Source organism: Schistocerca cancellata, chromosome 4 (assembly GCF_023864275.1).
Source record: "Schistocerca cancellata isolate TAMUIC-IGC-003103 chromosome 4, iqSchCanc2.1, whole genome shotgun sequence".
Taxonomy (NCBI): Eukaryota; Metazoa; Arthropoda; class Insecta; order Orthoptera; family Acrididae; genus Schistocerca; species Schistocerca cancellata.
Window position 1 is genome coordinate 821,044,973 of NC_064629.1, and position 15,994 is coordinate 821,060,966.

The 15,994-nt window shown below is 37.5% G+C and overlaps 1 protein-coding gene across 5 annotated transcripts in view; it reads left to right on the forward strand.

The window, feature by feature from the left end:
* LOC126184844 (formin-binding protein 1-like) overlaps positions 1 to 15,994 on the forward strand; it is a 368,779-nt gene that overhangs the window by 296,406 nt on the left and 56,379 nt on the right. For all 5 annotated transcript variants that reach the window (XM_049927454.1, XM_049927455.1, XM_049927458.1 and 2 more), the window contains exon 7: positions 10,329 to 10,550. In XM_049927454.1, coding sequence (XP_049783411.1) covers positions 10,329 to 10,550 — 222 coding nt within the window. The remainder of the gene's footprint in view (positions 1 to 10,328; positions 10,551 to 15,994) is intronic.

Consider the following 15,994-nt stretch of genomic DNA (forward strand, 5'->3'; position numbering starts at 1 on the left):
AGTTAGGTACTGGAGGTTGTATTTGTAAGATTTTTTTCCCACCCCATTCCTTTGGGATTAGTTTCACTCTGATGTCCCTAAAGGGCTACTTCTTTCTGTATTGTCTTGTGTATTCAAACAGATTTCTTAGATAACAATTTGTCACTTTTCCCACCTTTGAATAGAAATTTATCTTCTTCAGAATTGCCATTTCTTACAAAAGAAGCTTCCTGTTATTCAGGACAACATAGCCTAGAAGCATTTGGGCATTGCTTGTTATTAATTCCTTAAGAGTATGCAACTCTGCAGTGCACCAAAGCACACAGCTCTTTTTTCCATATTTGGTTTCAGTTTATGCCCTAGCATTACTAGAATTTCTCCATTCGAAGCTGAAGTAGGTTGTTGTTGTTGTTGTTGTTGTTGTTGTTGTTGTTGTCTTCAGTCTGAATACTGGTTTGATGCAGCTCCCCATGCTGGCCTACCCTGTGTAAGAGCCTTCATCTTTGAGTAACTACAGAGACCTTGTACAGCACCACATTTCAAAAGTGTCTATTCTCTTCTTGTGTGAAATGCGTATAGTACATGTTTCACTTTTGTACAAGCCTACACTTCAATTTATATTACATGTTAACAAATCTCTCTTTTTCAGAAATGCTTTCCTTGCTGCAGCCAGTCTGCATTTTACACCCTCTCTACTTCAACCATCTTCAGTTATTTTGGTGCTCAAATAGCAAAACTCATTTTCCACTTGTCTCATTTTGTGATCTAATTCCCTCATCACCCTATTTAACCAGACTACATTCCATTACCTTTGTTTTACTGCTGTTGATGTTCATCTTTTAATGTCGTAAGACAATATCTGTTCTGATCAACTGCTCTTCTGTTTCCTTTTCTGTCTCTGCAAGAATTAAAATTCCATCGGCAAACCTCAAGGTCTTTATTTATTCTCCCTAAACTTCAGCCCCCTTTCTAAATTTATTCTTGGTTCCCTTGTACACTTGTTCAGTGTACAGATTGAATAACTTCGGGAATATGCTACAATCCTGTCTCACTCCCTTTCCAATTACTGCTATCCATTTATGTTCTTTGACTTATAACTGCTGTGTGGTTTCTGTACAAGCTGTAAATAGTCTTTTACTTCCTATATTTTATCCCTAATACCTTCAGAATTTCAAAGAGTATAATATCCCAGTCCACATTGTCAAAAACTTTCTCTAAATCTACAAATGGTATAACTGGATATAACTGTAGGATTGCCTTTCGTCAACCTTTCTTCTAAGATAGAGTATGGTGTCAGTATTGCCTTGTGTGTTCCTACATTTGTCTGGAACCCAATTTAGTCTTTCCTGAGGTCATTATCCAGTAAAGAATTGTTGTTAATATTTTGCAAACATGGATTGTTAAACTGAAAGTTCAGTAATATTCACACCTGTCAGCACCTACTTTTTATGGAATTGGAATTTTTTTTCAGTGTGAGGGCATTTTGCTTGTCTCTTACGCACCAGGCGGAATAGTTTAGTCATGGCTGGCTCTCCGAAGGATCTCAGTAACCTTAAGGGAATGCCTACTACCCAGAGGCCTTGTTTCAACTTGGATCTTTCAGTGCTCCATCAAAGTCTTCTCCCAGTAGCATAGCTTCCATCCCTTATTCATCTATTTCCTGTTGTCTTTCTATCATATTGCCTTCAATTTCATTTCCCTTGTAGAGCCGCTCTGTACAAAGTCTGCCAGAAAAATGTATACTTGTTTTAAGGAACAAAAAGTATTACTTATGTGTTCATTTTACATTTAATAATTGATCACACATGTTGTACAACACTCAGTTTTGCACATGGTTACTTAAAATGTTCAAAATGTTCACTGTTGGAGGCTATACTCATAACAGAACGATGAGTGGTCATCACAACTATGTCAGTCAGTGTTACAGTGGAGATCGCTGCACGTCACTGTAATCTCCTGGTGAAGTTCCTCCAGTGTGCACAGCTTACATAGATAGATGTTATATTTCACAGTTCCCCACAAGTAAAAGTCCATATGTGTTAGATCTGGTGACCGTGGAGGGAACTCAATGGGCCTTCTTTGTCAAATCTAATGCCCCGGAAAATTGTCATGCAGGAAGCTCATACAGCTAGGTGGTAGTATGGTGGCACCCTGTCCTGTTGGTAGAAGACCTCTTCATCAGCTCCATAAAGCACACGTATACCCGGCAAAATTGATGTGCGTAACATTTCCAGGTACACTTCTCCAGTGAAGAAAAAGGGTCCTACTAAGCCTTTAGATGATAGTCCACACCACACTTGAACCTCTGGTAGATTGACCACTTTATCCACATAAACATGTGGATTTTCCAGTGCCCAGTGTGCACTGTTATGCCGATTCACTGTTCCATTAAGTTTAAGTTGTGCCTCGCCACTCCACACTATCTTCATCACAAATTGTTTGTCATCAGTTACCATTTACCGATACCATTCACAATATTGCATTCGGCGATCAGGATTGTCATCATTAATCACATACACTAATCGTAGAACGTAAACTTTCTACTTTGCAGCTTTCAGAATTCTTCGTACGCTTGTTCTGCTAACCCCCACTTCATGTGCACATTGCGTAGCGGACTTCTGTGGAGAATTAACAAATGTTTCAACCCGAGAGCCGATGAAGCAGGACTTGTAGCTGTGCGCTGTCTTTCTGATCTTCCTTTGTGAATATCACAAATCATTCCACGCAATTCAAACTTGTCAGTGATGCATTTAATTGTTAGGCAGGTTGGCTGTTCTGTTTCAAACTCCCACCTCCACTGACATTGCAATTCAACTGCAATATCAAACTTGAAAAACCACTGCACAATACACTTTTGTTGCTCGAATGTCAAGCATGCCCCAGCCGTGTTGTTTTCTCAATACTGAGATGTAAGTACATCTGTTGAGCCAAAGACCATAATACAACATACTCGTAACTCAAATCGGACAACAATATCAGTATCTAGATAGAGCCTGACAAAGAGTTACACAGTTTTCTGTCAGACTCTGTATATACCTTCCACCTTTCAGCTTTCCCATCTTTGCGTAGTACTGGTTTTCCATCTGAGCTCCTGATATTTCTACAGCTGCTTCCCGTTGCTCTAAAAGTCTCTTTAATCTTCCTGTAGGTGCTGTCAAATTTTCCTCCAGTCACACAAGCTTCTGCAGCCTTGCATTTATCCTGTAGCCATTCCTGCTTAGCCATTTTGCGCTTGCTGCCCATCTTTTTTTTTAGTCATCTGTATTCCCTTTCACCTGCTTCATTTGCTGCATTTTTAATATTTTTTCTTTACGTCAGTTCAGTTCAGTGTCTTCTGTGAAAACCAAGGAATTCTGCTGGGTTTAGTAGTCTTACATATTTGGTTGTCTGCTGCCTTCATTATTTCATCTTTCAGAGCTAACCATTTGTCTTCTATTCTATTGCTTTGCCTTGTTTTAGTCCAGTGTTGTCTTATGCTCTGAAACTCTCAATAATCTTGGGTTCTTTCAACTTGTCCATGTCCCATCCCTTAGTCTCGTACCTTGTCACAAAATCTTCAGTTTCAACTTACAGTTCATAACCAATAAAATATGGACGGAGTCCACATTCACCGCAGAAATGTCTTGCAGTTGAAAATCTGGTTTCAAAATCTCTGTCCTAGTAGCATTACGTAATTAATTTGAAACTTTCCACTATCTCAAAGTGTCTTACATGTGTACAGCCTTCTGTCATGATTCTTAAACCAGGTGTTAGCATTGGTTAAATTATGCTTCATGCAAAATCTGCCAGATGGCTTCCACTTTCATTTCTTTCCCTCAGTCCGTGTTATTGTACTATTTTTCCATTTCTTCCTTTTCCTACTATTAAATTCAAGTCTCCCAATGTGCCATTAAATATTTGTCTGCTTTAACTATCTGAATAATTTCCTTCACATCATTATTCATGCTTTCAATCTCTTCATTATCTGCTGAACTAGTTGGTACTGAATTGTACTACTTGTAGTACTGTGTTCAGTGTTGACCTTGCGTCTAATGTGGTTATGATAATGTGTTCACTTTGCTGTTCTTAGTAGCTTACATTCCAGTTTTCTTATTCATTATTAAGCCTACTCCTCCATTATCTGTATTTGATTTTGTGTTGATTACCCTGTACTGAATTGATCAGAAGCTGTGTTCTTCCTATCGCCACACTTCACTAATTACCACTTTATCTAATTGTAACTTATCCATGTTCCATTTTAAATTCTCTAACATGTTTACCCAATTAAGGGATCTAACAGGCACACTCCGCATTGTAGAATGTCAGTTTTGTTACTCCTGATTACGACGACCTTGTATTTCCTGCCCAGAGATCCAAATGGGGGACATTTCACCTCCAGAATATTTTACCGAGAGGATGACATCATCATTTAATCATACAGAAGAGCAACATTCTCTCGGGAAAAATCATGGCTGTGATTGCCCCTTCCTTCAGCCATTTGCAGTATCAGCACAGCAAGGCCATGTAGGCTAATGTTACAGAGCAAGGCCTTGTCACTCAGTCATCCCTGCAGCTACTGAAAAGGCTGATGCCCCTCTTCAGGAACCACCTATTTGTCTGCCCTCTCCACAGATACCCCTGTGTTGCGGTTGCTACTACGATACAGCTACCTGTATCATTGAGGCACTCGAGCCATCCCATGCCACCTCAACAAGGTCCATGGTTCATAGGGGGAAAGTAGGGTGTAAGTAATTGTAACACAACTGTCATGACAACTTCTGACTGGAACTGCTTTTTCTTGTATTGTTTACATAATTTAACTGTAAATATTTTCACAGACAATGTTACATTTAAATCTGGTGATTTTCATATTAGAATGAGCAGTAACCATGTCATAGATTACTTTAAAATAATGAAAGCATTTTGTCTCTGAGGAGTATAAGCTGCTGTTAAGTGAGTTTAATCATCAGTGCAAATCACTACATATATCCATAAAAAGACACCGGTGTTACAGGGCAAGCACATCATTGTGTGTCAGTTAAGGTGGCCGTTTACAAGAAACAAAACACTGAGAGTTAGTTAACTATGTTTCTTCTCCTTCTAAGTTTCTGAAACATCTATTTATAAGTTTTGAAAACTTAATATTGTACAGCCCATACACATATTTTGCAAGTTCAAATTTCCAATGTATGTAAGCCTCAGGTGTTTATCACTACCTGAAATACAAGGAATCAACATAGCACTGATTCGTTTCAGCATGGGAGTATACAATTCTGAGTCTCTTTTTGTAATTTCATCCACTTCTTGAATAGAATCTTTTAAATTATGGGCGACACACAAGCAGTTACTCCTGTGAAAACTAAGCGATGCAGGATGGTGTACAGTCCTCTTGAGTTCACTTCCTACTTTTGCCAAAAACATGGTTTGTAGGTGGCTAACTTTGATGTCACCTGAGGCAAATGGTATGCCAGCATTTGACTGATGTGGACATATTGATAGCTTGGTACAAAGTGTCTCCTCCTCACTACATCTCTGGCCGTACTTATATATGGACGCAATGGACCGCTGAATGGAACATCTGCTATCATCTGCTCTAGGCACAGAGAGCAGCATCTAAATGACCCCTTTCTCTGTCATTTAACAGTTTACATTCTTCTTAATTTTTTATTTGAATGAAATTAAGTTGGCTTTAGTTACAAAGTTTTAGGATGACTGCATTTAAACTTTGCTAGTTAGACTTTTTAGGCTGGAATATGACCTCTGAACTTCCTCTTTAAGTAAGAATCCATACAATGATTGTTATTTACAACAAAGTCTCAAAACTTGGTACAGCTGTATTATTTAATGAATATAATAAAGTGCTGCAGTTAGAACTTCCTATTAACAAATACAAATGATACTTAATCTATTATGAATAGTGACATTTTAGTTCCAAATTTAGTTTTTAGTAAATTACTTGCACACTAATAGAGGTTGCTTATTGGTATTGCATGTTTAGTGGTTTTACGCCAAACTGAGGCTACAATACGAATTTTCATCTTTCTGGGTCTAATATTTAGCACCTTCAATTTTTCGTGGAAACACCAAGTTTGACCAAAATATTGCTCTGATCAAGTTTAGACTTGTAACTTTTGATTGTGACTTACATTTGCACAGTCTGAACAATTTTAGCTCTCTAGCTTTTTTTATTTAGTGCCTTTTTTTTCTTAAAATAATACATTTAGCAAAACGTATTCATGAGACCATTCTGAGATTTCAAAATGTTAAGATTAATATATTGAAGCATACACTGGCAAAGTTTGGAAAAGTTATTTTAATTTTTAATTTCATTCTTCGATTATGATACAGTCTTTTGCATGCTATGCACAGGCATGTTATGACGACGTGGTGCTAATAGTAGTGACCTGGGGCAAGTCCCAGCGCACTCGCTCACCTCTGTGTCTCTCACAATGATACAGCGCTTCTTTCGCCACACTGTCTGAAGTTGTAGGACTGGACCAAGTGATGCTTTTAAATGTATTTTCCAGCTCCTCAAAATAAATTTTGTCAACTGTTCCCCACCAGGAACTGTAAAGAATCCTGTAAACTACACAACAGAATAAAAGTAGGCAGAGAGAAGCATGGTACACTCCCAAGCTGGGAAAACATAAAGTGTGTTGTTTTGCCACTAAATGACCAAGTTAAAACAGCAACAGATACCATGGCCAAAGATACGTTTCATTGCTATTATCTGAAAGCTAAAAAGAATCTACAGGAAGGAAGTAAAGGTTGCCAAGGAGGCATATAATGTTAGGTTTATTTGTGAATTTCCCAACCCATGCAAAGTGGCCTGGGAACTGGTTAACGAACGCAAATAAAGACCCCCTGCCCATGTAAATCCTTGCAGCTCTGATGATTTTAACAAATATTTTGTTGACATTGTTGGGAATAATGTAGCTGAAGTACAAGATTTAGAAATTGCTTTTACAAGCAATATAAGCATTAGCAATAGTAGCACCTTGACCACAGAAGACAACCACCTCATCCTGGATAACGAACATGAATTTAGAAGAGGCGAATCTGTATTTACTGCAATGCTTGATGTAACAACAAAAATAATTAGAAGTATTTGGAAAAAAAAGAAGAACTGCATGACTTCTTTGTAATCTAGGCAAGACACAGGTGGCAGTGTGTTTGTATCCAAGGATCATCATCTCACGAAATGGAAATGCAGTGTACTACAGGGCTCCGTACTTAACCCTCTGCCCTTTTTAATATTTGACAATGACTTTAGTTGTGATGGTCATACCCTGCTCTTTGCAGATGATACAGCATTAATGACTCATGGTAGAAATTCAGCTTAGTCACTGAAGGCTGCTGAAATTTTATCTGAAGTAGCCAAAAAGTGGTTCAAAGCAAACAAAATGAAATTAAATGATGATAAAACTCAGAAAATACTACAAAGCCTTGATGACTGTGGATGCATACCAGATGTTGATAGTGTCGGACTCCTGGAAATCACAAATGAAAATAAGCTGACGTGGACTGAATACACTGCTCACATGTGGTCTAAGCTCTCAAGAGTAATTCATCTCCTCAGGAAGCTCGGATGTGTGATAACAGATCAGTACTTAACCACAATATATTATGCACTGCCCCACAGCAAGCCCGACGATGTTCAACAAATTACCACTGGATGTTTGAACATTAACAATAAGGGTGTTCAGAGCCAGACTGATGCTTGTGCTCAAGCAACATTTTCTATGTTCTGTAAATGAATTTTTATCTACAAGTGGAATTGTGGACTGATCAACACCACACGTGAAACCACAAACTGGAAACATTTAAGAACTGTAAATTGTTTTTTGTAACCATTGTTCATAACTTTGTTTTGTATAGCTTATTGTCTGCTATGCTAGCTTTAGTTGTGGTTTTAATATATAGTCACTAAGATGTGACTCAATCTGCCCAGCCATGGGCAGTGAACAATGTTGACTTAGTAACAGTAAACTGCTCAGGATGTATACAGCTACATATTTTAATATTATATGGTTGTCACTGTTTCCAGTGATCGATTGCCAATCATGTTATCAAACTATAATGGGACTTTGCATCTGTTTATCTTAAATACATTGAATATGCTAGTTGAGGCTTGACTGTTAATTCTTGTTCTAGGCCTTGATCTTCTGCAGATTGTCCTGTATTTCATAACAGTAATTTGGTGTCACAGCTTCCCTTCATGCAACAGTATCATCTGCAGACTGCCCCATGAAGACTATGATCACCCAACAGCTCATTTTTATAAATACACACGTAAAAAAAAGTTTTGCATCACCTCTGTTTAGAGAGTTCTGGAACCAGTACAGAAAATTGGAATAGAGATCAACATAAACATCATTACTGCCCTTTTTATTGCTCATGAAAACCACACATTGCATTTTGTACCACCATACAGCGAGACCTTCAGAGGTGGTGGTCCAGATTTCTGTACACAGATTTCTGTACCTCTAATACCCAGTAGCACGTCCTCTTTCATTGATGCATGCCTTTATTCATCATGGCATACTATCCACAAGTTCATCAAGGCACTGTTGGTCCAGATTGTCCCACTCCTCCACGGCGATTCGGTGTTGATCCCTCACAGTGGTTGGTGGGTAACGTCGTCCATAAACAGCCCGTTTCAATCCATCCCAGGTATATTAGATAGGGTTCATGTCAGGAGAACATGCTGACCACTTTAGTCGAGCGATGTCATTATCCTGAAGGAAGTCATTCACAAGATGTACTTGATAGGGGTGCGAATCGTCGTCAATGAAGATGAATGCCTCGCTAATATACTGCTGATACGGTTGCACTATTGGTCGGAGGATGGTATTCACATATCGTACAGCCGTTACGGCGCTTCCATGACCACCAGCAGCGTACGTCGGCCCCACATAATGTGTCACCCCAAAACAGCAGGGAACCTCCATCCTGCTGCACTCTCTGGACAGTGTGTCTAAGGTGTTCAGCCTGACCGGGTTGCCTCCAAACACATCTCAGACGATTGTCTGGTTGAAGGCATATCCGACACTCATTGGTGGAGAGAATGTGATGCCAATCCCAAGCGGTCCATTCAGCCTTTTGTTGGGCCCATCTATATGGAGCTGCATGGTGTCGTGGTTTCAAAGATGGACCTCGTCATGGACGTTGGGAGTGAAGTTGTACATCATTCAGCCTATTGTCCACAATATGAGTTGTAACACGACATCCTGTGGCTGCACCAAAAGCATTATTCAACATGGTGGTGTTGCTATCAGGGTTCCTCCAAGCCATAATTCTTAGGCAACGGTCATCCACTGCATTAGTAGCCCTTGGGCGGTCTGAGCGAGGCATTTCATCAAGAGTTCTTGTCTCTCTGTATTTCCACCATGTCCGAACAACATCGCTTTGGTTCACTCAGAGATGCCTGGACCGTCCAGGCATGGTTGAACTACAGACAACACGAGGCGCGTACCTCCTTTCTTGTGGAATGACTGGAACTGATTGGCTGTCGGACCCCCTCCATCTAATTGGCACTGCTCATGCATGGTTGTTTACATCTTTGGGTGGGTTTAGTGACACCTCTGAATAGTCAAAGGGACTGTGTCTGTGATACAATATCCACTGTCAACATCTGTCTTCCCGAGTTCTGGGAACTGGGGTGATGCAAACCTTTTTTTTTATGTGTATATATTATGAACAATCCATAACACACCCTTTGATATATCTGTAACTGCTTTCACATCCGATGTTCTCTACAGAGAACATGCTGACTACTTTTTTGCCTGGAAGTCATCAATCAGTACAATCGCAAAGCTAATTTATATTTCATAAACTTGCATTTCGTTCTCTAAACATTACAGAAGTTGAGTAACATGGGGCATCAATGTAGGTCTCATTATCTAATGCATCTAGGATCTTGTGTACAAGTAAGGAAAGGTGTGTTACCTGAGATTGCTGTGTGAGGAACCTATGTTGATTTCTGCTGAGATTCTTTGTATCCATAATTCAAGCAAAAACATATTCCAAAATTCTCCAACAGATTGATGCTAGTCATATGTTCCTGTAGTTAAGGACATTTATCTGCTGGCCTTTCTTGAAAATAGAAATGATTTTCACTTTTTTCCGATCTTTTGAAATGCTTTGTTGTAGCAATGATGTAGGTACTGTATTATAAATTGTTGCTTAAAAAAAAGCTAGGTCTTCACCAAACACACGTTCTACTGTTCATGTACATTCTAGTTAATTATATGATTCTTGTGTACCAGTGTGTATTTAGGTGCTAAGGAAAAGCTGAATAGTTGTGAAATTTTACTAATATTGATGTAATGCACTTTCTGTCACTGAATAAGGTAATATGTGTGTTTCAGGACACACAACTTGTGATAGAAAGGTATAAATCGGGGTTTCAACCCCCAGAAGACATACCTTTTGAAGACCTGAGTGCAATTAAAAGTGGTGAAATGCCACCACCAATAAACCCTGTACCTATTACCACTCTTAGGCCTGAAGCTATGACAGTGAAAGGAACTATGTCATCTGGGAAACTTAAGAAAAGAGTGGGATTGTTTGGGATCTTCAGTTCCACTAAGGTATGATTAATTACTCTGTAATATTGTCTACAACTGCACTTAGTTGTAAATTTTGTTAAGTAGCTGAAAGATGTACTGGTTTCATCCAATGAAAATGTTGTATTTTTTTCTACATTTCTTGAGCTGCATGCTTTAGATTTTAACATTTATTGTAAAATCAAGTGCATTAATAGTAGATAGGTGCTGGAATGTGTCAAAGGTTTTGGTTATAAGCATGAATACATTCATGTTTATTTTTAATTTTTTTTAATACATGAAGTTTACATAATCCATTGTGATTTTGTATTTATATGGATGAATATGTGGCCCACTGAATTATAATCATTTTGAAAAAGGATACTGATCTTGCCAAACGTGTGAAATTGTATAATTTTTTACATGGAGGGCAGCAACAGTGCAAAAAGTCATCATTAATTGTTGTTTTCTAGTTAGGTTTTCAAATAATTAGTCCACTCTTATATGATGGATGAAAGTTTATCAGCTTTGGTCTTTGCTCATCATTTAGCTGGCAGTTCTCTAGTTTTACTAGATGTCTAAATTACACTGTAGCTGGAGACCACAACAGATGAATTCACAAGTATGCATTAGATTCCTGACCTGCCTGTGTGGTTTGGCAAATACAGGTGATTTCTCGTGAACTATTAAATGTTCCTGATGACAGTAGTATAGTGATAATGAAGTTCAAACTTGACCACAATGCTTGTTTTTCTGACATACAGCTTCTATTGTTAATCCAATGCAAGAAGCATCAACAGAGAAAACTGTAAATAGTATTTTTGTGAAAGTTCTAGTATTCTATTTTTGAAGAAAAACTGAAAGTTTATTGCTAACATAAATACAATTGCAAAAATTACCAACTTAAAGACATAATTATAAGATGAAATGACAGAAATCAAATTATCTGAGATAAAACTTGTGTGATATTAAAATATAATCTTTTCATGAAGTTGTGAATGCTAAAGGAAAAATAAAATAATTACAGTAATCAGCTGTTGGTTTAAAATTTTCTGTTAAGAACATTGCAATGTTGTTGTATCTGAGATACGTTTTAGCAAATGATTGGTATTTTATGCACATTTAAAGTGTTATTGCAGAGCATAAATAAATAAATACATACAATAATTATTCAAATATATTCAGGGGCATAACCACAAAGGTATGACTCAAAAGTAGGAGATAAAGCTTGACAGTTGAGAAATTTCCGCATTAAACTTGTTCAGTATGCTGTAAATAGCTTGAAGGCAGTTACTTAATGTAACTTGTTAACCTAACTTCTACTATGGGTACAAGTCTGATTACAGTCAAATTTCCCTGCCACACCACAAAAATGAACCCAAAAATTCTAATTATTCTGTCAGCCACAGGGGTAACAACAAAACTGACTCTAAACAGACCACACACTATTGTGTCAGTGATATCCCAAATATGTAATTTCATACTTTGTCAGGTTAAAGTACAATAGAGCCCTAGTTATCTGGATGAGTTGGCAGCAGATCTGATCCATATAAGCAAATATATGGATAATTGGATAAATCATGAAAACAGTTCATTCCTCTTTTTTTTTTTTAAACAGCAAAATCTTTGCATATGTACTATGTAATATTGATGTATTACTACAGAACAATATTATTTAGATTTTGTACTGTGTTGTACTTCATAGTGTGTCAGTTCTTGAACATGCTGATTGAGGCAGTTGTTTTGCTGTCTTCAGCAATTTTCGTGCAGCCAAGTCTCGCATCCACTTGATGGTTAGGAGCTGCATGTGGTCATGTTCAAGCTCCATTCATTTTAGTACAGTGCCAAGATATGCAAACATTCATTTGCTGATGGTCCTGCATCTGGTTCAGTGACAGTGTCATCCTCCTGGCCATCAGTTTCTTTTCTCACACTTGGAATGATTTTGTTGGCACTGAGAACATGGAATCCAGTATCGAAAGAATTAATAGGAAGCCACTTGCCTATATCCTCTGTGGTTTCGTGTAGAGTAAGCACAGTGCAGCATGGTAACATGGTCTTTACTAACCTTATAGCCAGGAGTTCTAGTTTATTTTTTGGAAGATAAAGTTGCTTCAGGCAAAGCCTTCCAAATGAGGCGTGTTTCGTCTGTGTTGTATAAAAATTCAGGGTCATAAGATTCTGCTTCGACTTAGAACTTTTCAATAATTTTCTGCTGATAGTTTTTCACCACTTAAATCCAACCCATGAATATTGTGCCTTGTCTTCAAAGTCTGTAGCCAGCCATTGCTCGTTTTAAATGAAGTCAAACTGTTGATTTTCTTGGCTAAAAGTTTGTGTTTTGCTAATAATTGACTCTGAAAGAGGGTTTCCCTGTGCTTGCTGGAGCAAAAGCTACTTGATTGCGGCATCAAGCTCTTTGTTGTTTTCATCGCTTTTCTTGACAAACTCTCATCTTCATTCTCGAGGACAGAAACAAATTTTAAAATTAAAGACCGGTTTTTTTATGTCTGAAATTGTTGATGTTCCAATGCTGAACACCTCATCTAACTGTTTAGCACTCATGTGTTTATCTAATTGCTCAAATATTTTTATTTTGTCTGCCAATGATAAGACAGCTGCCACACAATAGATTAAAAGACTAACATAAAACAAAACAAAAGACACAGAAGATGGATTGTATAGTGATGTATCAGCACTGTTATGATCACAACACGGACAGATGTAGGCTGCACTGAATGATGGGCATCACAAACGCAACAATGTGCGTGTGTGTTAATTGTTCACTGGAAGATTTTGTCTTCGATACATTTGCTGTGGATTGATTTTAGAACAATAAAGAAACATACAGTATACTATTATATACTCTAATAACTATTGAACACAACCTACAGTTTCAGTCGTACAGTATCAGTTTCCTTTTCCTCAAAGTGATGTGGATAATTGGTGTTCAGGATAGTTGGAGTTCTACTGTACTGTTAATGATCTGTCCAATTCGTCACAGATTGATGATGTATATTGTCACACATGCCTTTGTTTTCTCATTTAACATGTCATGATCTCTTGTAATCTTTGGAAACACACACAAATATGTGTGTTCTAAGAATTCTACTACTAATTGTTGTAATTAGTTATAAATTTGTTTTTTATTGAACTTGTAAAGAATGTTACAACTTCGCTAGATTTCCATAGAAACCATTCTTTAACTCCCATACCGTACAGAAAGAATCACAGCTGCCAACAAATGTTGCACACAAAACACTTAGTAGGGGAGAAAAAGAAAATTCTTGGAATACAAAGGTTTAGTTCCTCTTGTGTTTGCTTGCACATCAATATTAACTGTTGTAAATAGTTTTTAAGCATTCAGACCATTCAGTGCTTGTCCCTAGTGACATCTGTTTTATAATGTTGCTTATCAAATGTTACATTGTAGTTTTGTGTGTATAACTTGTATGATATTGCATTATACTTTGCACTCGCTGCCACTGATACTCTGCCCACAATATCTCTTTCGTATGCGCTACTAGGGGTATTTGTAAAATTGAATGGTATTACCTTATTTAATTTGCCGTTCTTTCAGAATAATTACCTCTATTATTTGATCTTTATATACTTGGAAAGCACTCATAAAACCATTTTTGCAAATTTCTTCTGCAAGCTTGGTAATTTAATCATCGTTATCCCCACTCCCCCCTGCTATTTAGCAATAGAAAACTCCTTTCCATAAAGTTGAACGCTCCCTTGTGAATGCATAGTGAAATTGTGACCATACAGGGGGATGCTCACATATTTGAGCTGCTGGAGCTAAATACGCAGTACACATTTTTGACAGATTTGAGGTGTTTTGGTGAACTGTTGTGTTCAACTCCTCTGCAGCTTATAAATAGCATTATTCTGAATAAAGGTTCAGAGGAAATGTTTCCCAAGACGTTAGCACCACGTGTTTCAGTACTCCTGTTATGATATAGAAAATGCCCCCCTTATCTTTTTAATGGACTGGAAATTTTTGTCCAAGACACTTCAACATTTGTTCTTAAATTTACACTTAATTTTTAGTGGCTTAGATGAAAAATTATAATGTCTGTTTACAGTTATGTTATTTAAGTGGTATTACAGAATGTTGTTAATTACAAGTGCAGACCTGCCTAAAAATTTATTTACATGTTAGTATGGCATACATACATTTCTTTTTCCAAAATCTGACATACTCCAATAAAATGCTATTCATTGGCCAATGAAGAAGGGGAGCAGTGTTGTTATTACTCATCTGAGCTTCTGTGAACCATATGGTTATGATAGTGTGTCATGTGTTGCAAATGACAGTTGTAGCAGACTAGACAGTAAAAAAATGGAGGTTTTGACTGGAATAGTAATAGCTAAGGCTTAGATTACATTGCATATATGTACAAATTTAAATATACACAATTAAATTGTCTATATGGAACCTCAGAACTAACAAACTTTTTAGTATCTTTTGTACAAATTAAAATGTGAAAAATTTACCCCAGTGTGAAACAGTCTTTACTGCCTGATACAGGATTGTTTCCTTCAGCACAGCTGTTAGTTTCCTTGCTGCAACCAATAATAGATCAACAGTTTCTTCGCAGAATTTATTCTGTATTCTGGAGCATGATATACCACTGATAGCTGTTAACCACTTCTAGATTCCACTTTCTCCTCCTGAAAACAGAATAAATAAAATTAATGAATCTATTGTCACATAAAAAGGGCAGGGGGTTGCAAACCTGGAAATCTTGGAATTCTTAAAATATGCAGTGGTTCCCATTAAGAAAGTCCACAGCTGTGTGATATTCTGATACCCATGCCCTTTAAGATAAGATTTTTAGACGTTGAAGGTCCACTCCAACTGAAAGATGATACTGTGATTTGGTTGCAGTTACTGAAAATATTTAAAATATTTTCCTGATTTACCAGCTGTTACGACAACTGTATTGATTCTCACTTCTACCAACAATTACCTCTCTGATTTGTATACTCGGTGACACTTTTCCCCCACTACCAATGCAAACTTCTTCACCATGGCCCACCCATCATTCTAGTTTCACAAAGTTCACATCAGTACTCAATTCCACATGCTACTGTACCTGTTGTAGTCAACTGCCCACAGATGAACCTATTACTAGACTGAAAAATACCTTCTGCATCCATTGTCTCCAATGCCATAGCTATTTTTCAGTGCTTCTTAGTGTCTGTCAAAAATCACCCTCAAACAAAATTTGGCCTGTAGTTACAATTTGTAGTGTGTCAGAATTATTCGTCAGACAGTTAAACAATGAATCATTTTCACTATCTCCGCTTTTAGTAGTAATCTCCATTATGAACTCTTACTTTATAAAAGCTGGCTGCAATAACCCTCTGTATGAGCTCCTAAGTTTCAGAAGCTCCCATTAATGTATTGTGAAAACATGATAGCTATAGTTAAAAGGAAAATGGAACAGCGTTCTAGCTGTAATTCCACACTGCTGCAC